The sequence below is a fragment of the Tachysurus fulvidraco genome, chromosome 1, assembly GCF_022655615.1.
Source record: "Tachysurus fulvidraco isolate hzauxx_2018 chromosome 1, HZAU_PFXX_2.0, whole genome shotgun sequence".
Classification (NCBI taxonomy): domain Eukaryota; kingdom Metazoa; phylum Chordata; class Actinopteri; order Siluriformes; family Bagridae; genus Tachysurus; species Tachysurus fulvidraco.
This window is the reverse complement of record NC_062518.1, coordinates 23,738,322-23,759,150: the sequence shown is the minus strand read 5'-3', so window position 1 is coordinate 23,759,150 and position 20,829 is coordinate 23,738,322. Positions and strand designations below refer to the sequence as shown.

Sequence of the window (20,829 nt, the reverse complement as noted above, 5' to 3'; positions counted from 1 at the left end):
ACTATCTGATTCCACCCCTCTTTCTCAGACAAATTATTGACACTGTTGATCTAGGTCTCTTAACGTTTTTTAATAAATGCTTGTCTACCTGCTCTTTCCCAAAAGATCTCAAAAATGCTGTGGTAACACCTAATCTAAAGAAACCTAATCTTGATTCTGCTGTATTTTCACATTTTCATTAAATTTCAAATTTGCCTTTTTTGCCTTTAATCTATATTCCAAGATACTTGAAAAAAATTTATTAACTCAACTGCAAATTTATCTAAACATCAACTCTGTACAGGAAACATTCTAGTCTGGTTTTAAAACATTACACAGTACTGAATCTGAACTGTTGAGCGTTTCAACTGACATTTTTATGGAAACTGACTCTGGAAGATCTGTGTTTTATTAGGTCTTAGCTCTGCCTATGACCATGAGATACTCCTTACGTGCTTAGAGAAATCTGTGGGCATTCATGGCACTGTTCTACAATGATTTCGCTCTTACAAATAGATGGTTCAAAGTTTCAATAGGTCAGTACTCCTCTTCTGCCATACACTGTAAAAGATTTTAAGCCAGTACAACTAATTAGTACAGTACTAATTTCCCCTAGCTTTTTCTTGTTTACTCAACTTTTATAAATAACAGTTACACTGACTCAAATATAGTTGTCAGTTATACATAAAATGTTTAGTTGAGTGAACTTATAATTGATTGTTTTCTGGAGAGGTAAAACTGTTCTATAACAAACCTTTTTAAGTTGCACCAACTCAACATTTTTAGTCTGTAGAAAAAAATGCTATTGGAAATTAGTACTAAGTAATAATACGTTATGACTGGAAACTAGAATAATATCGCCGAAGTCAAAAACTGAAAACTGTGTGTAAATGCAACAAAACATTTATTCCGAACAGCCATTTGTTTTAAAACCCTTTTCACAAGCATGTTGAATGCAAATAAATGTATAGTCATCATCATGACAATTACAATTTGTCAAATTAAAATACTGCAACTCTACAACTAAAATTAAACACTGCAGTTAAGAGTTGTACAAAACACTGCCACTGAATATGAAACAGGTGACTAAGCAGCAGCACACGGTCAAAATTTTAAGGATCTATAAAATAGTCCATCCATCTACAAAGCACTGACTCACCTAAATATGAAACATTTAGTATGAATGAACAGTAGGCCTATATCAACGAATATCAGTTAAATGAATAAACATTTCAATTTTAAGATAATTTAACTCTGCAAGTCTTAAAACTTAAAACTCAAAATTCACCATTACACAATATACAGTAACATCTAAAAAACATTACTATACCAAAAGGTACCCACCAACAATAAGAGCATCTGAAAAAACTCAATGCATCTTAAACTCCCTATACAATAAAAAGCTTATTCTTCAGGGACTGAACTCTGCTGGTGCACTTTTCTCCCAATCCCACAAAGATGTTCTGCACTGCCTCAAATGTGTATTTTAGTCCTTTTAGATATTCAATATTCAGAGCATATAGAAGTCCAAAGAGTACCATGAAAGCAGTGGGAAAGTCAGGTAGGTCCTCCATGACCACGGTTTCCTCCAGGATGATGCCGAAGTTTAGACATCTCTTTGTTGCCTGTGAGAGATTATCCTCCATGACTGTGAGAATGGCCAGTTTCACTACTCTTGTGTAAGTCTCCTCTAAATCCGTGTCCTAAGAATTACATATATTTCATGAATGGTTCAATAGTTGTGCTTAAGTATAATTACAAAAATAAAATTTTAAACTATTGCAAACAAAACATGGCACATTATGTGCTAACTTGACAAACACTTGATGAAAACAAGCCACAAGGAAACCATGTCAGCACCTTTATTAAATATTGCATTTAATAAAATAACTATGATCAAATGAAAATATGAGATGAATAAATGCTGAAAACCTACCAGACAAGTCTTTAATATTACGTCACGTTCCCTGAGGTACAAGGGGAGTCCCTGTAGAGCCGTAGTGTGTCTGTGTGATAGGATGTCTGTTGTCTGTATAAGGGAAATATCATTTTCACTTCTGCATGATTCCTTTAAGGGTTAGTTCACCCAAAAATAAAAAAAAATTCTATCATCTTTTACTCACCCTCTAGTTGTTCCAAACCTGTATAAATTTATTTGTTCTGTTGAGTTTTTTTGTTCTGCTGTAGAAAGATATTTGGACAAATTTACACAAAGATAGATATTTGGAAGAATGTTTGTAACAAAGCAGATCTCGCCCCCCATTGACTACCATAGGGGAAACAAATACTGTGGTAGACAATGGGGGCGAGATCTGCTTTGTTACAAACATTCTTCCAAATATCTATCTTTGTGTAAATTTTGTGTAAATTTGTGAAAAAATTGTGTAAATTAAAATTCTTACTGACCCCAAACTTTTGAAGGGTAGTATATAATGTTACAAAAGCTTTGTATTTCAGATAAACACTTTTCTTTTGAACTTTCTATTCATCAAAGAATCCTGAAAAATAAATATTGTACACAAATATTTTGTACAATTGTATACGATAAATGTTTCTTGAGCATCAAATCATCATATTAGAGTGATATCTGAAAGATCATGTGACACTGAAGACTGGAGTAATGGTCCTGAAAATTCATTTTGCCAACACAAGAATGAATTACATTTTAAAGTATTTTCTAAAAGAAAACAGTTATAATTAAATTGTAATAATATTTCACAATATTACTGTTTTTACTATATTTTTTATTAAATAAGTGCAGCCTTGGTGAGAGACAAAACTTTTTTTTCAAACATTAAAAATCTTACCATGTCCAAACTTTTGACTGGTAGTGTATATACAGTAGTCAACAATTGAAGTGGAACAAAAAAGTTCAACGTTGTCCCAAGAAGAAGATTTTAGGACTTTGAATAAAAGGTTTTGATCCACTTCAAATGTATGTATGTATATATATATGTACACACACAATAAATATATATACATAAATATATATACATCTTCAGGTACTCAAAAACACAAAGTAATTGTCACAAAAGTGTGTCACATTAAATACTTAATTAGAAAAATATAACTACTCATTATAAAAGGATTCATATGTATAAGTATAGGAGTCATACCTGCTCGTCAAAATGGTCCAGTAAAATTTTCAACTCATCTCCAAGGTCTTTACTCTTTGCTCGAAACATTTTGATGAGGGTGTTGCTATGTTTGTTAAGAGCTGTCATGAACGCTGTTTTAAGGTCCACACAAGTGATCCTTTGGAACTCTGTGTAAACCTGAGGAAGGGAAAGAAGAAAAAAAATTTGTCAAGATTAAAATCTATAAACAAACAGGACAAAATAATGTACATAAAATGTAAAAAAAATTAAGTTACTTGCTCTTCCAAAAAGAGGCCAGGCCATCTTTCTTTGATGACAGAGACCAAAGGCTGCTCACTGACAATTTCTTTTCTCCTGAGACGGAATGTAGTTTCCATTTTAGAATTTAGTACTGTCATGTCCATGTTCCTCTTCTTGACTTCAAGCTCAAGCTGTTCCCTTTCATGTTCCAATGCCTCTTCATCCAAACCAACAGGATTGTCTGGAAGAAAGTTGACTTCTGATCTTCGTGGTTTCTTCTGGGGAACTCTTGAACCATCATCTCTTTTATTGTCAAGCTCACTACATCTAGCATTGCGTAATTTTTGTCTGTAATTCCCCATTTTAAATTTTAAGCTCATCTTCCAGCCCTTGCATCCTGTGTCACAGCCAAGTTCCCTTAAACATGGATGTCTGAAAACTAACGCAGCTGCTACTTGCTCAATTTCAGAGTCACTTGGGTTAGCTTTAAAGGAGTATATTGTTTCTGCCAACTTCTCCAGTATTTCTGACTTGTCATCTCTTTTAACATCCATGGTAGTGTTCTGTTTTTCATAGACTTCATTAGCTTTCCTCAGTCTGAACTCTACATCATAAGAGAAATTTGGAATTTGGAAAACGGGTGGCCAACGCTCTTCCCTGACTGTGGAAGATGGACTGGACAGATTGGATGGGATGCTTGCTGTGTCTAGTGTAAAATCAGTGTCAGACCCTGTGCTTTCGTTTCTTGGCGGTTCTTTTACTGATGCTATTTTGAACATTTCCCAGATAATCTTCAGTGTGACCTTATCAGATGGAAGTTCTTCTATGTTACTTTGCAAAATCAAAATCAGGGTCCTCGTACTGGATCACAAAGTTTTGATCAATTTTCAGTTTGTCACAAAGAATTTCTTTGAGCTCATCTACTGATGATGGCACTTGAGGGGAGTGGGGATGAGGGAAGTGTCAGCTTTTTTATGCACTCTGGAGTCACAATCACTCATTATGCAACATTATGGTTTTCTGAAACAAAATATACCATTTAGTGCTGCTAGAAATCTGGGGAGAGAGGGGAACACGCTTTAATGTAACAAAAAATGTTTAGGTGACACCATGAGATTTCTACCTAGATATTCATCTGTGGTAGCATTAGAAAAAGTCTTTTCAGCAGTCTCACTATGACATAGAAATCTTTTTAAGACTTCAAGAATAGGAACATAAACAAATGTTTGTTTTTTTGGTCTACTGAATACAAATTCAACAGGTTCAACAACATCAAAGTTTTGTTTGTAATATACTTTGCGTTTATGATCAGTAGATAAGGTTCCTTTGTCAGTGGTAGCGTAAAGAGGATTTGTTCTATGAACAGCTTTAGTGATTTCTGTGATTAAAGATTGGTCAGCTTGACAGTTGTAGTGGCATAAAATATCTTCAATCACCTTTTCTGTACATGGTTTAGACAGGGATAACTACAAATTACACAATAAAATCGTGTTATTTGATACATTTCATTCAAATTTTACAAAGTGACATGAACATGACCTTCAAATGAAGCACGTAAGCTGTCTGAGCTCATTGGAAAATATCACTACATTCCATAAAAAACCTTTCCAAAACATAACTTTACATTATACATTAAGCTTTTGTGTAATTTATTTAGGTTATTTTCGATAATAAAACTAAAATAAAGCTTACCTGAACCAGAGCACATTCAGCCCCTTCTAAAATGTGGCTGATGAGGGGAAACCCTGTGCAAAATGCTACGGAAACAGACTGCGCATGCGCAATGACAGGAAGTTAAACGCTTGAATTAATAAATCAAAATATTACATTTTCCCAACTTAATAGTTTATTTTCATTGGACAAAATAGTACTAAACATGCAGTTAACTCTCTTTTATGAGTAAACTCGACACTGTGCTCAAAAATTTGTCCACCTAACATAATTTTAAATTGAGTTAACAATTTGCAAGTTGGATTTTTTACAGTGTACTGCTTAACTCTGGAGTTCCTCAAGGATCAATCCTTGTACCAGTTTTTTTTTACTCTATTCAGTATATGCTTCCACTTGCCTCTATTTTCAATAAGTATGGAGTGTATTTTCATTTATATGCTGACGACATACAGCTTTAAAACATAATGACCGAAAAAGCTGTAAGAAATTACAGAAATTGCACCCAAATTCCACTCCAAGGTACACATCTAAAAGAGCTCATTCCTGAGAAGTATCATAAGGTAATATGTTTAGGACTCTAAACGTATAAACTTGATTCAATTATAAATATGGGAACGACAGCAGGACATTAAGGATCACCACAAACAAAGGGTTTACGTGACCGCAATAACCAAGTGGTCACTTTAAATGGTAGATAACAATACCAAGCCAAGGTCTACGTGGCCGTGATTACCATTTAAAGTGACCATTTGGTTGATAACAATGGTAACAATACCAACACAAGGTGTACGTGACTGATTATCATTTAAAGACATCAGCTAGACAACAAGGTGTAGCCCAGCCATTTGGGAGACATTCAGCTCGTACACTCAAAGCGGAACTTCATTTAAATTACCAAAAGGGAAAACTGTATATAATGCTTGAGCAGGATTTGCTCGGGGTTCTTACTAACTCTGATGAACCCAAAGTACGTCATGTATTTTGTCACTGCTATGCTGGAATAAAGTTCTTGTTCTTCATTAAGATCTTCAACATCATCATCTTATTTTTACACAACACATTTTTATTTCTTATATTGCCGAGCCACCCAGCGAGGGATTCCAAAAAAAAAATTAAATAGTGGGGAAAGGTAAGAAAAGCGGTATTTTCTTCTTTTACGCTGTTTTTTATTTATTCAGGGAACCCCTCGTTTAAAAAAAACCTAGAAAAGAAATGTTTTAGTGTAGCATAGAACATAGAGTATAGTTTACTGAGTTATTATTGCTAAGCCTATTTTGTACATTTCTGTTTAAGATTCTAACGGAACTGAATTAACCTGACGCAGTGTGGTGACAGAGTTGTATGTGAATTGTTGTTTCTAAAGTAACTGAAGCAAAGTGCTTAAGCTGATAGGTTTCTAAAGTAACTGAAACTTGTTGTGTGTTTGTTAAAATTCTGTTAAGATTCTAAAGTAACTGAATCAGCCCCAGGCAGTGTGGCAGTTGAATTATAGCTAAAAGTGTTTCTTAAGTAAGTGAAACAGTAATAGTGTAAAGAGCCCCACGCACCGCGGCTCTGTAGAGTTTAAAGCAATAACCCAAGGTAGTGTGGTGTTGTTTGACAGACTGTAACAGTGTTTTAAATTTACGTTGTAATCCAAGTCCATGTACTGTGGTTAAGTAAACGGTTAGGCTTTAACGCAAAGAAACCCGACGTACTGTGGTTTTGTCCAACGTACTGTGACTGTGTTAAACTAACGTTTTAAGTCCAAAAGTGCTGTGGCCAAGAAGACTTTTAAAATATAACAAAAACCTGACGTACGGTGGTTTGGTCCGAGGTACTGTCACTGTTTTATTTTAAACTGTTTGAGTTTGTGAGAGTTACTGTTTGTGAGTGTTTTTGAGTTGTGCGTGTTATTTGTGAGTGTTACTGTAGTTGAACTTGAGGCCAGACGGAGTGTGTCTGTGTCCGAAGCAGTGAGACTTTTGAGTTCAAAAGCCCGACGTATTGTGGCTGTTTTGTTCATTTGCGTCCGAAGTACTGGAGCTGTGAATAAATTGACTAACGGTTAACTAAACAGCTTATAGTCACAGAAACTGTGTAAAGTTTAAAGACTAAGATTTAAGGAAAGCTGTGAGTCTGTAAAAATGGAACAGCTGATTAAGTATATCGCTAAACAGGGTTCTCAGGGAATGTTTGATGGAATAGAGAACATCGTTGATAAACCGCATGAGTGGGCTATTTCTAAGTTTTAAGATCCTAAAATGCCCAAGAACAAAAAAGGACAGATTGTCATTGATGCATTGCAAGCAGTTCTTGCATCGTACAAAGTCACTAGAAAGACTTTAAATGCATTAAAGGCTGAAAACGAGCAGCTGCAATCTAAACTAGATGATGGGATAATCTCTAAAAGAGATTACCAGATGAGTGAAATACTCTGGAAAGAAGAAACGATTAGAATGCAGAGTAAGATTGCACGCTTTAAAACTAACAACAGCATACTTAGTTCATCTGTGGAAACATTGTTCAAAGATTTAGAGGAAGCAAAGCCTGCTTGTCAATTCCAGAAAATGCCACAACTGAAACTAGCAGCAGTAAGACATCTGTATGTGGCATGTGGAGTAATCAGGTTCCTGAAATGTTAGGCAGTGATGAGAACTAGAAATAGATTCTCAGTCAGTCAGCAGTCAATTCTCTGATTGTACAGTTAAGTTCCCCATGGCTCCAGTTCACTTGACTACAACTATGTAGTGAAAGAGCAGAGGAACCAGTGACCTCTACTATAGTCAGAGGGTTTAAACCCAATGAGCTAGAAGCTGTGATTAAATGTATTGGTAAATTTGATCCTGCGAAACAAGATCCATTAGACTTTCTAAAGGTTTTTGAGCTATATGCTGACATTTACAAATTCACAGATGGTGATGCGTGTGTGTTGTTAAATCAGAAAGTCAAAACTAAAACTGCCAATAAGTTAGCGAGGAAACAGGCACTGCTTGAAGTCCTAGGTGTAATGTCAGTTGACTGGGATAAAATTTCGGATGTGCACATGAGGACAGGGGAGCACCCCATGGCATTTTCAGAGCGATTATTGGAGACATTTAAAACTTTCAGTGGCAATCCTGACATCACACCGAATGGTGTCAGTTTTAAATCTGCTTTGATTAACAAATGTGACTCACTCACCCGTTCTGCTGTGTCGATGTTTGTAACCCATCTCTCTGATTATAACGACATCATTACTAAAATGACACAGTTTTTCAACAACAATGCTAACTCAAAGAAGTCCCATCCTGTTTCAACAGTAGGTGTTAAAAACCTCAGTAAGAATAGAGCCAGCAAGGTTTCCTGGAAAAAAAGAGACCTACACTACTGGAGATATAGGAAAGACTACCCTCTTGTAACCCTGATAACCTCCTGGTGTGTTATTCATGTGACAAAGAGGGACATATTTCAAGGGAATGCAAATTGTCCCTTAAGAGTTCAGGCTCCAAAACGGATTTAAACCAGTTACAGGCTACAGTAAACAGACTGAGAAAGGAGCTCAAAAATCTGTGCAACTCCTTGCCTGTTGTTTTTCACCAAACTACTCAACAAATTTGGCAAAGTCAGAAAAACAAAATGCATTCTGGTCAGAATGTGCACCATCACAAATTTGAAAGTAGTGATGACGATGTGGTAAAGAATTACCAAAACGAGGGCCCATGGTCTGCTCACCGGGAGAGATTAGGCAGAGATTCACATCACATAACTAAAAACTGACAACCTGATAAGAGATCATTCCACATAGATTCATTAATATCATAAAAAACTGATGGCAGTCACAAGGGCCATGTAAATAGGCAAGTTTATGTTGTATGTCTTTGTAATGTTTTTTGTGTGTTGTGTTAAAGAAGTGGGGGGTATAAATTCATTACAGTATGTTTTCAAGTGTTTTTCAGGTCAAAAATAAATAAAGATGTGGGGATGGACAAGAAAGGCAGCTCTCATGACAGCAGTGCCCAACGCTGTCCCAAAGTGCTTATCTACAATGGATCCATGTTCCGGTCTTGGTGAACCTTACAGCATGATCTCCAGACCCAGAGGAATAGTGTAACAGGAATGTATAAGGTCTTGTTGACAACAGCGTTCCTAAGGTATCACAGTGCTGTTGCAACCAGTTCATCACCTTGTAGCGTCTTGTACCAGTCATTTTAGATTTCATGTCCCAGGCACCCTAAATTTCTACATCTACTCCTCAATTAACCGATGAGCAACCCAGTTTTACACCCACACCTGGCTCCAGAATGTCTGGAGTCTCCACAAAGACCAGATAACCCCATGCGGCTCATTGGGGCCTGCAAACAGAACTCTCTCTCTCACACACACACACACACACACACACACACACACAACACAATGAGACATTCCGTCTACTAATAAAACCCAAGATAAGGTACTCTAAGGTTCTCATTCTTATAACCCTTTTTGTAATGTGTTTCTTCTTTTAAGGCTTGCCTGACTTAAAATTATTTGCTCCTTAATTTCCTGACAAGGGTGTATTTTATTCATGTGTCAGAAAACAACATTGTATTTTAAAATCCGTTATACTCTATCATCATATCTTACTGATCATGGCATGTTAATGTATACCTGTTCTAATGCCGTATGCCCCTTTAAGGTCTGATGTCAGAATGTATACGAAGCTATCGTTTTCTTTTTACTTCCCTAATGAAAGTGCATCTTGTTCATGTTTCATTTTTGTTTCTTTGCCTTTATCTTTGCCTTGATTAATGATCTATGTATGTAATGTACCGCTGCCTTCATACCGTCATTACCCTGCATGTTTAGTATCCAAATGACCACAAAATTATCGGTTACTCATTTTTCAAGCACTGGTGTATTTTATTTGAGCATGAAAGGTGCCATACCGTCTTAATACACCCTGGATCAAACTTTAAAGTCATCTAAAAGTTTGCCACTCCTTTCCTTCCTTTCTCTAGTTTCTTCTTTCCAGTCTCTTCCTCCCTTTCCCCAATTTTAATTTCTTTTGCTTTATTTTATTTTAATTTTCGTTTTCCCTATTTCTTTTGTTTGTTTGTGTAGTTAGTTTTATGTTGTGTTTGTCTCATTCATTAAATGTCATGATTTTGAGCCACAGGTGATTTGTCTCTGAGTCTCGCTCACAAATTAAGGTACCTGCAACATCGGGTCTGAACTACATGCTCTATTGAGTTAATTTAATTTAAATTACGGTATACAGTAAAAGGAAAGCGAATCTTTCTTGGCCAGGAAGATACCGCCTTCATAGAATTAATAAAGGTACATGGCCTGTTCGCCGGACGAACAGACCAAATAAGCGTAACGTTAATTCCAGTACCGTTAATTTCAACTTAGGTTAAAATATTTGGAAGTCACTATAACACGTTTTAGTTGCTTATAAATATTTACCTTGCTTCGCGAGCCAAAATCGCTACAACCTTTTCAGAGAACATCTTCAAGTAAAAAATCTCAAGGATTGGAAAGGATTTGAAAAATTGTTAGAAAGGATTCTAAGCATGGACAATTTGGGAATATTACAGAAGAATGTATTAAAGAATGGACTTAAAGGACTTTTAGGTTTATCACACAGATACCAACAGGAGAATGGTGAGGACTGGACATAGAACGCTGTGACAAAACTACATTGGTTTTATTTGCAAGATTGATGCCTTGGAAAAACAACCATTATGTGGGGCACCCCAAACTAATTATGAGGCTTGTGAAATCGATCTAACATGTCCACAATAATTTTACAAGAGTAATAGTTTCACACAGAAAACATGTCACCACTAGTCATGATCACTTTTCTATCTTTGTTAATGATAACCACATGATAAACACTTGGTCCGATTAAGGTTACTTTACTTTGTATAATTCCAGAGACAGCTTGGTTCATAGGAAAATATTACTTTCCATATGTTAAATTCACTCTACAGACAATGTCATTGAATCCAGCAGACAATTAGTCTTTGAGGAAGATGTACCAGAATTTGATTTTGAGTTACTAAAATATATAATAATATGTTATTATATAATATGTTAGTCATTATGTCATAATGCAAGGTCTACCTGGCCGCGATTACCATTTAAAGTGACCATTTGGTTGATAAGAATTGTAACAATACCAAGACAAGGTGTACGTGATCAAGATTAACATTTAAAGACATCAGCTAGACAACAAGGTGTAGCCCAGCCATTTGGGAGACAATCAGTTCTTACACTCAATACACATTCAAAGTGGAACTTCATTTAAATTACTAAAAGGGAAAACCGTATATAATGCTTGAGCAGGATTTGCTCGGGGTTCTTACTGACTCTGACGAACCCAAAGTACGTCATGTATTTTGTCACTGCTATGCTGGAATAAACTTCTTGTTCTTCATTAAGATCTTCAACATCATCATCTTATTTTTACACAACACATTTTTATTTCTTACACAGCATACACCCACTTTTGGCTTGCCTGAAGGAACTTAACATCTAATAATTTCAGCTCTCTAATAATTTTATTTAAACTGAAATATCCTATTCGAACCTACGTAAAACCCTCGTGAAACCCTCTGCACTAGGAACTTGGGTGTTCTTTTTGATCACAACCTTAAATTCGACAAACAGATTAATGCTGTCGTAAAATCCAGCTTTTTCCATCTCCGACAGCTTTCCAAAGTAAAATCATTTTATCCCAAAGTGATTTCCAAACATTGATCCATACAGTCGTTACATCATGTCCAGACTACTGCAACTCTCAAACTCCTCTCTCTCTCTCTCTATTACAGTTTGTTCAAAATTCAGCAGCTAGACTTCTCACTAAGATGCCCAATCATGAATCAGTTACTCCCATGTTATCAGCCCTACACCGGCTTCCCGTCAAATTTAGAGTTGATTTTAAAATTTTACTTTACGTTTACAAAGCACTAAATAATCTGGCCCCTGAGTATTTGACCAGTCTACTCTCGCGTCATTCCCCGTCAAGAAACAGGATCGTGTGACCAATGCTTACTTGTTGTAGCACGATCTCACCTTAAAAACGAGGTGATCGGGCCTTTGCAGTTGTGGGACCCAAATTATGGAATAGCCTACCTTTATATATTCGGCTTGCCCCTTCTATTTCCACATTCAAGTCATCCTTGAAAACATATTTCTTTTCCTTAGCTTTTAACAATCCCTGATTTTTATTTTTATTTTATTTTTTGTTGTTGAGTTATTGTCATCCTAGCATGTTGTTTTTTAATGTTATGATTGTTTAATTATTTTATTAATGTTTTTTACAAAGATTAAATTGTGTTTTTTATTTGATGTACATCACTTTAGTCAGCCTCTGCTGTTTTTAAATGTGCTTTATAAATAAAGATTGATTGATTGTTTTGAGAGCTAACATTTAATCTATCTTAAGTTTTTTAAGACATAAAATCCCATAAAAATAGTTCAGTTCATAATTCAGTAATTTAGTAATTTATTTGGAATAAACTCGTAGAGGCAAATACACAGAATTCACAGCCCTACACTTTAAGTAGAAGCTTGAAAATGATTGTCTGGACCAGGTTTCGAATCCCATTTAGTGCAACTCTGAAAAAAATTGCAACAAACAACACTATAAGCACAAAGACAGACATGTAACTCATTTCTGAATAATAAATAATGAACTGTGTAAACAGAGACACACAACACCAAAGAAATCTGTTTATCAAAATAATTATTTTCATTTTACATATTTTAAAGGAGCAGTGAATAAAAGTGAATAACTAAAATAGTAAGGAACACATACCTGCGACTGCACATATATACATATTAATGAAAACTTTAAACACTAAAGAACTTAAAACACATTAAAATAAAGACAAAATATATCTATGGAAGTATTTACCACAAGTAAAGGGATATTTACAACAGAACATTTCTTTTTCTGCCTCACATCTTGCTTCTTCCTTTGATGTTAACTGGAATAGACTTTGGAAGTAAAACCAAACATGTAAATGTGTTTAGATGTGATTACATTTGATGTGTTTACTTTGCACATTTAAATCCTTTACTGTATCATGTGCCATTTGCAGAAAAGTATCACACATTTAGATAAATGTTCTGATTTCAAATAAGTGATAAAAAAAAAACAATAATCTATATAATCTTTAATCACTGACAGTGTTTTCTCACAAAGAACAATGAAGCAGGACTTTCCAGACACATTTTATGTAGAAATCCACAGAGATAAACTCAACAACTAAAACTCAGGAGGATCCCAACCACACTGTACAAAAAGCACTACACATGACTGGAGCAGAGCCATGCATTTCTCACAAGATAGCGCTATTTACATGTTTACACTCACTTCTTCAGTCATCTGTCTATGATGTCAATTTGTTTTTGAAGATCATCCATAATTTCTGGAACAATAATAAACTCTACTGTTGTTGTTTGAGTACAGTAAAGCTCAAATTGCTGACATCACTACAACAATATTAATCATTCATAAAAAACAGTGAACTGGTAAATAAAAAATGCTATAAATTATTCTATAACGTTTAAATAATACACTGTTATTAATTAACTGGTCCTTTAAGCATCTTTATAATACTGAAAAATATTTCTCTGAACAAAGACCAACCAATGTGAAGAATGTTACTGATTTGCTTCGCACTGAGGGTTTATTTATTTATTCATTTATTAAGAATTAATAAATGAAATCTAATTCATTATGTTCTAAATACCAAAGTATTTGAGCTGTATATATTAATACCAGTAATTCTGTATAAAAATATATTTAACTCACCCCTTCAATGGTTAATTATAGTGGTCCAGAAGGTTAATTCTCTCCTTTGCTAGATTCCATTTAAAGTTGCCTGTATTTTGTTGCTGCTGTTTGTATGGATTGTTTTTAAAGTTGACATCTATTTTTTTTGTGCCTCGTCCTTGAGGGCCACTATAAATATAAAAAAATTTAAAAGAACAGGGTTTGTTTTTAGAAAGTCAATCAATTTTTTAAAAAGTCAATAAATAAATCACCAAAATTATCATACTAATGCTAAAAATGTACTATAATATTTATCATGACTATCATACATTATCATGGCTGTTTCTGATGATGCTGAAGCTCCTAATACAGTGACATCACTTTAAAAAATCAGATACAGATCTACCAGCTCCAGTTGGACTCTATAATACCAAGTGGAGATCTGAACTCCATGTGATCTTTACACCAATTCAACACTTGTTTGACTGTATATTTGTAATCACACCCCCAGTGCCACCCATATGAGGATGCGTTCCCCTTTGTCTGGTTCCTCTCAAGGTTTCTTCCTTACCTTATCTTAATTTTTAATATATTAATTCTTTTTTCTCCTTATGTTTAACTTCTGCTCTATGTTTATGTTCTGTAAAGCTGCTTTGAGACGAAGCCCATTGTAAAAAAAACTCGCTATACAAATAAACTTGAAGATCAACCTGTGCTGCTCTGCTGAAACAGGATTGAAGTCTGAGACAGAACATCTCAGCTTTATCTTAATTTCTTGCAGACATATGAGAGAAAACACCAACCTCCCATCTTCGCTGCATTCATGGGAGACATAAAGAGCATCCTGTGCAGCTGTAGCACTGTTTAATATGAAAAGTACATGCTGTCTTAAAGCACAAGACACTACAACAGATAATGAACACCACTGAAAATATCATCAGGGTCTCTCTTAGTTCAATGAAGGATTCATACCAGAAAGTGTACATTTATAAACTCACCAGTTTTGTGAACATCACCTCCCCAGACTGGAAGAAGAAATGAGAACATCTGCCAAACTCTGTACCAGCTTCTTCCACAGACAGTCAGGCTCAGTAACTGAACTAATATAAATGAAAGAAAATGTAATAGAAAAACTTCAAGCCCATCATTATACTCTCATTTTAAAAAATAATAATGGTATTTGTAGACAGAAAAGAATTATTCACAATTATTGGCTGATTTATTGATTCATCGATTCATTGTTTGATTGATTCATTTATGTGAATATCTTTTTATACACCATAAGTATATATGTATGTGACAAATAAAATTAGATTTGATTTGCATATAAATACATATAGTATATATTTATAAATCAAATGTTAATATATTAGCACTAGTTGGCTTGTACAGATGCAATAAGAAAGAATCATTTGAATAAGGAAACTGTTAGTGGATTTACCTTTTCCTTGTTTTATGATTTATGGTTATTGCTTGTACACCACTTTGATGAATGTACACAGAGAATCTAAAACATAATTATGTGATTAGGGATGGCTCTAGCCTTTTGATTCCAACTTTATCAAAGCTTCCTGTAGCTGATTGTCTGAATTATCACATTATTAAGTTGAATACGTGTGTAAATGTGTGTGTACATCATTTCCTGCTTTGGACTTGTGTCCCATCTAGGATCTATTTTCTGTTTTATGCCCAGTGGAGTTAGGATATAATTCAGATCCACCGCAACCCTGACCAGGATAAAGCAGTTACTGATGATGAATAATGAATGAATGAACATTTTTGTCTGCATATTGTTATATATATTGTTTACTTTATATTGTTTATAAAGTACAGTGGGTTTAAACTTTATTATATAATCTGTAGGTCTCATAGCAGATTCGGGGATTTTTCAAGGCTTAATTCCACAAGGTTTAAAGTAGTTTTATCAAAGTCAAAGACATAAAAGCTGGTCTGTATATTTAGGGTTTATTTTAACCTGTATATATAAGGTTTAAGAGGAAGTCATTCACTTATGGAACAATACATTTGGGAATCTGAGGCTTTGAACACTTTTCTCTTTCTGCAATGTTGAAATAAGGCATGATATAATAAATCAGCAAAAATCTGAGAAAATAGTACTTTACCTGAATGCAGGATTTTTAATATTTATAATGAATGACACAAAGCAAATTTTCATTATAAGATGAGAAAACCTGAACACAATTTGTTACAAGAGAGAAGTAAAAAGATGAATTCAATGGCTTTAACCTTTAGTTCTATTGTAATTTAATTGCTGATGGAATTTTTTTTTTAGTTTTCAAGTGTTAAAAGCAGACTAAATAAATAAAATGAGATGAAGCATAATACTGTAGTGATGATGATGAATAAATACGAGTGTGTGAAGCTAAATGTGGGGACATTACAGACACAACACTGAGGTTTATTTCTAAAGTTACAACTAACAAGGTTTTCTTCACTATGACTGATCTTGGTAAGTCAAAATCATTATACATGAAGCACAATTTCTATGTGCAGATTGTCTTTTATGATTAAAATGTCACAATATAATTGTTTTTGTTTTTATAAGAAAGCTTTAGAAACCAGTGTATCAAGTGAAGGCAGCAACACCACACTGTCCTGCATATATACTGGATCAGTAGAGACATGCTTTTCTCACAATATGGAGCTATTTGCATGTTTACCTTCACTTCATCATCAGTCTGTCAGATTAACCAGCATTTAACCATTAAGTGTAGAAACAGTGTATTTTTATGAACACAATATTGGAGCTGAACTAATATTATAAAAATTGTGTGACTGGTTATAAATGGACCCAGAAACAGTGAGGATCAGAAACCCAGTAAACGCTCTGTTCTGGACATCTTGTACTATTACAGTTAGAACATTAATGCTACATTATATATATTCATATTCATATATATTCATATATATATATATATATATATATATATATATATGCAATTAGAATAGAATATATATATATATATATATATATATATATATATATATATATATATATATATATATATATATATATATTTCATATTCTATTCTAATTTGATGGAATCAGAAAAACAGATATAAGCAACCAAACTAGGTCAAATTAGGGAAAACAAGATTGGATTTAAATGGAAATTTGGTTCCAGTAGATCAGAGCAATTTGTAATTAATTTAGACAAGCCGTGACTCCACATATATAACACTGAATTACTGTATATAAAGTATCTAAGATTATTCAGTCAGACCAGCAATAAGGTAATGAGGAAATCTCCAGATGTAAGGAAAAAGTTTTAGGCTTTTCAGGATATAAGAATTGCTTTGCTTTGTCACTTCTGTTTGCTTTGTCACTTCTGTTGAGATGGAGTGTAAGTCTCTGTAATTTACCACTGCAATGTGTGTGAGTGTTGTTGCTTCATTTTATATGAGGCGTGTACTTTAATATGTTTTACAGTTTTACACAGGAAACATTCTCTCCACATAGCATTATCTCTACAGATGGTATAACCAATACAGACCAATTCCTGGGGTCTCATTTATAAAACTGTGCGTAGGATCCCCACTAAATGTTTACATACGCCCAAAAGCCAAAAATGGCGTACGGCAAAAAAAATTCCGAATTATAAAACCGTGCGTACGCACATTTTTACGTGTGTAAGCAATGTTCCCTTTATAAATCACAGATCACCCACAGATGTGCGTACGTGAACCAGCATGAAATCCCACCCTGTACACGCCCATTTTTAACCATAAATAGTCACTGCAAATCACTGCGCGTGCACGAGAGTGGACCTTGTTATAATGAGTTTCTTCTGTGCTCTGCGTGTTTAAAAATGGGGTGAGGAGCCAGCGTCTCAGGGGGTAGCCACTGTCGCCTGCAGGTTATAATTATATTTTATTTATGTATAATTATAAATATATTATACAATTATATATAAAAGCAACATTGTTATAATTATATTAAAAACAAAATTGTTACATTTTCTATTTTTTAATATGGTTAAACTCACCAAGAAGCCAGCCATCACGTACTGCGCCTGCATTTAGTCTGTTTCCTACACTGTTATGTGTCAAAATAAAGGAATCATGTGTTGAACCAGGCCAGCATGCCACAATGTTTGTGAGGGTCATGTTGGAGTCACATATGATTTGCACATTAATAGAATGCACATGCTTTCTGTTAACATAAGCAACATGAGCGCAGTCAATTGCGCCGATTACATTTGGGAAACCAGACATTGCTGCAAATTGCATTTTAATTTCGGGCTGTTCTCGCACTGATGTATCGACTACCCATATTAAGTATACCATTCAAAACGACAGATATTATGGCAGTCAGGGACGGCTGTAATATACCAGACCTAAAGGGTGAAATGATAGATTCCAATAGAATTATTTCATATACAAAAAGGTCTTAGACACAAAGTTGAGGATTACTTATAGTTTTTTTTATATAAATAATTTACCTGTCTGCCAATTCCCGCTGGAATCAGCCGGTTGCCAAGAACCCCAGAGTGGTGAGGACTTGTATTTGGACTGGCATGGCATGGTACCGGTGTGTTGCCCTCTCTAATACTGGACCCAATTCAACACATAGATCTAAGAGCACAGCTCTAGGGAATCTAAATTGTCTTATTACCAGTCATCATCATGGGCCAGGAAATCATCATGGTCCCTGAAAAATTGTTCTCTCCTTATTCTGCCATTGGCGTAATCCTCCAACAGTGCCAGCAGTGCCATCATGAAGCATTACATACCCGGGTCACGGGAGGATTTATATGTTTCTAGAAATTAGACTGATCGTTAACACCTTGAGAAAATCACAGAATTAATTTGTGGGCGAAAATTTAAGACGGAAATGTTATAGTGAGCTGATGTTAGATGTTATAGTTTTGTAATGAACATCGTAATAGTTAGGACTGATGATGAGTAGCGATTGTGCTTCATGACTGTATTTGCAGACTTTGACATTTTATGATATATGTACATTAAGGAAAATGTTTCGTTTTTACACTGTGCTCTGCAGTTCTCTAATAAAAGGGTATTTCATGCTATTCTGTATCACATGTAGTCACGCCATCTCCTCCTGCGCTCCCGTTGTGGACAATGTGACTGTAAGGCAGCGCTGAGTATTTATTCATTCATTCGTCTTCTACCACTTATCCGAACTACTCGGGTCACGGGGAGCCTGTGCCTATCCTCAGGCGTCATTGGGCATCAAGGCAGTATGCACCCTGGACGGAGTAGCGCTGATTATTATTATTATTATTTTATTTTTGTAGCACCCCCTGCCCTACTTAGTTGGGTCAAGTCTAAGCTCTTTAGGGTGGGGCGACGGGTTCAATAACTTGGGGTCTCTCGACTAAAGAAATTAAAAATACTCTGATACCTGGACTCTTAAATACACAATAAAGAAAAACATTCATGAAACAGTTTTTGTATTTATTTTTCTATATAAAATATATTGTGATATGAATTATAGAATATCTATATTTATATGTTTAAGTAAGTAAGTGTAAGTGAAATAGGTATAACAATATATAGGTATGAATAACAATAGTCAATAGGTTTTAACGAAATGAATTATTGTCCACTTACTGAATAAACAATGTAAACAGTTCAAATACTTCACTTTGAATACACAAAAAAACCCAGCAATGAATATGCACTCAAGAAAATACTTAAGTACTCTTACTGTTAACTAGTTTAGTAACGGAGCAACTGTACACTCTAAACCAACACCAATAGTACCACAGTGTAAATTCAACATAAATTTTAGTGGGCCCACTCACACAAGCAAACACTCACTCACCCAACCACCCCCCGATGCAGGCCTGTGTCGTTGCTTGCGTGCGTTGTGGCCTTTGAAACGATTACACCGGCCTCTTCACTCAAATGAGCCAAAACCAACAGAAATAACAGGTACCTGTGCTCCCAGTGACCACTCACACTCTAAGCGGAGACATCACACACGATCCTCGGCGAATAGTGGTACGTTTCTCGCGAACCAAGGCAAAACAAACAGTCTTGATGAACGCACGTCTTTGCCACCGAGTGCTTTTTGCTACTGTAACTCAAACTGATCTCCCGAAGTGTCCAACTCAAAGTATTAAATAGCGCAATACCACAGTAATACGCTGAATGCAGTATATCGTTCCAGTAACGTTATGTAGAGGCACTCCAATTCCACACACCCGGGCAGTTTCTTCTCAAAAAAAAAAAAGGGTCTCACCGACAGTTAATAAGACGAAATCACGGTCCGTTAACACATCTCCTGGTTAACATTAAAGCATAAACAAACTAAAACACTGTTTATAAAGAAAACAAATCCATATAACACGCATTTAGCACGAGCGTTTTGCACGAGCGTTTCTGCTTCCGCCACTCTCTCGAACGCGACTCGTCTCAATCTCTCTCTTTTTTTGATTGACACATTACCAACCAAACACATTGCACTCTCATATGCATGGGTGGGTATAAAATAATAAACATCCAATCACAGAAAAAATAACAAACTAGATAGTAACCAGCACATGTCTTCACAGTGCACTTAAGCCAAACTTTAGTGTATACACACAGTTTCTCAACTCTTTCGCCGCCACTGACGAATTAAAGGGATACACACTCATTTTCAGATCACATAAAAAAAATGTAAATCTCTTTAAACACAACAGTTTAATGAATAGTGTACTTAAACCTTATTATAAACAAACCTTTTCAGCCACAAATATCTGAATAGGGCAGTTATTAAAAAATAAGCTTTTATATGCAGATATTCCTAATAAAAGTAGTACGAGGGTTACATTTTTAATACATTTTGAATTATGTTTGGATTTTACTAAATGTATATAGCCTAAAACAATCGGCACAAATAACACTGTTAGATTTAATCTTCATGATAATGTGTATATAACGTATGAAATGGAGTGAAAATTAAATGTCATTAATTCTTATAATCGTTCTTCTCACATGAATTTTCTACAATCTAACTTCAGTTCACGACCTCACCATCTGTGTCATCAATTCCCTTTGTCTCCAGAATGTGCGTATGCACGTCTCAAAGTTTGCTTATAGGTGCGCACATTTTCCCGTCAAGATTGTTTTTTTATATATCACAAC

The 20,829-nt window shown here is 35.0% G+C and overlaps 1 protein-coding gene and 1 long non-coding RNA gene across 5 annotated transcripts; both read right to left on the bottom strand.

Annotated features, from left to right (window-relative positions):
* Positions 1-866: 866 nt before the first annotated feature.
* Positions 867-5,779, bottom strand: LOC113664096. Of its 2 annotated transcripts, XM_047819521.1 has the most exons (5): positions 5,010-5,779; positions 3,353-4,337; positions 3,096-3,254; positions 1,916-2,008; positions 867-1,682 (listed from the first exon to the last, which is right to left on the bottom strand). In XM_047819521.1, the coding sequence occupies exons 2-5, from the start codon at positions 4,094-4,096 to the stop codon at positions 1,368-1,370; spliced, it is 1,311 nt and encodes a 436-aa protein (XP_047675477.1). In that variant the 5' UTR covers positions 4,097-4,337; positions 5,010-5,779; the 3' UTR covers positions 867-1,367. The 2 variants fall into 2 exon arrangements, with proteins under 2 accessions (XP_047675477.1, XP_027035503.1); XM_027179702.2 differs by having other exon boundaries at positions 3,353-5,779.
* Positions 5,780-10,309: 4,530 nt separating this feature from the next.
* Positions 10,310-20,308, bottom strand: LOC113664095. Of its 3 annotated transcripts, none has more exons than XR_007144130.1 (5): positions 19,523-20,308; positions 14,712-14,813; positions 13,753-13,902; positions 12,850-13,366; positions 10,310-12,551 (listed from the first exon to the last, which is right to left on the bottom strand). It is a non-coding gene; the product is annotated as an uncharacterized LOC113664095 (long non-coding RNA). The 3 variants fall into 3 exon arrangements; XR_007144131.1 differs by having other exon boundaries at positions 10,310-12,932; positions 13,312-13,366; positions 19,523-20,301; XR_003445599.2 differs by having other exon boundaries at positions 10,310-13,366; positions 19,523-20,299.
* Between the last annotated feature and the right edge of the window lie 521 nt (positions 20,309-20,829).

What these genes read in the sequence shown, in the direction of transcription:
- LOC113664096 (XM_027179702.2), bottom strand. Translation starts at nt 4,096, where the DNA reads ATGTTCAAAATAGCATCAGTAAAAGAACCGCCAAGAAACGAAAGCACA. An exon ending in TGGACCATTTTGACGAGCAG is followed by an intron (nt 2,009 to 3,095) that starts GTATGACTCCTA and finishes TCCCTTATACAG; the next exon opens with ACAACAGACATCCTATCACA. An exon ending in TAATATTAAAGACTTGTCTG is followed by an intron (nt 1,683 to 1,915) that starts GTAGGTTTTCAG and finishes TGTAATTCTTAG; the next exon opens with GACACGGATTTAGAGGAGAC.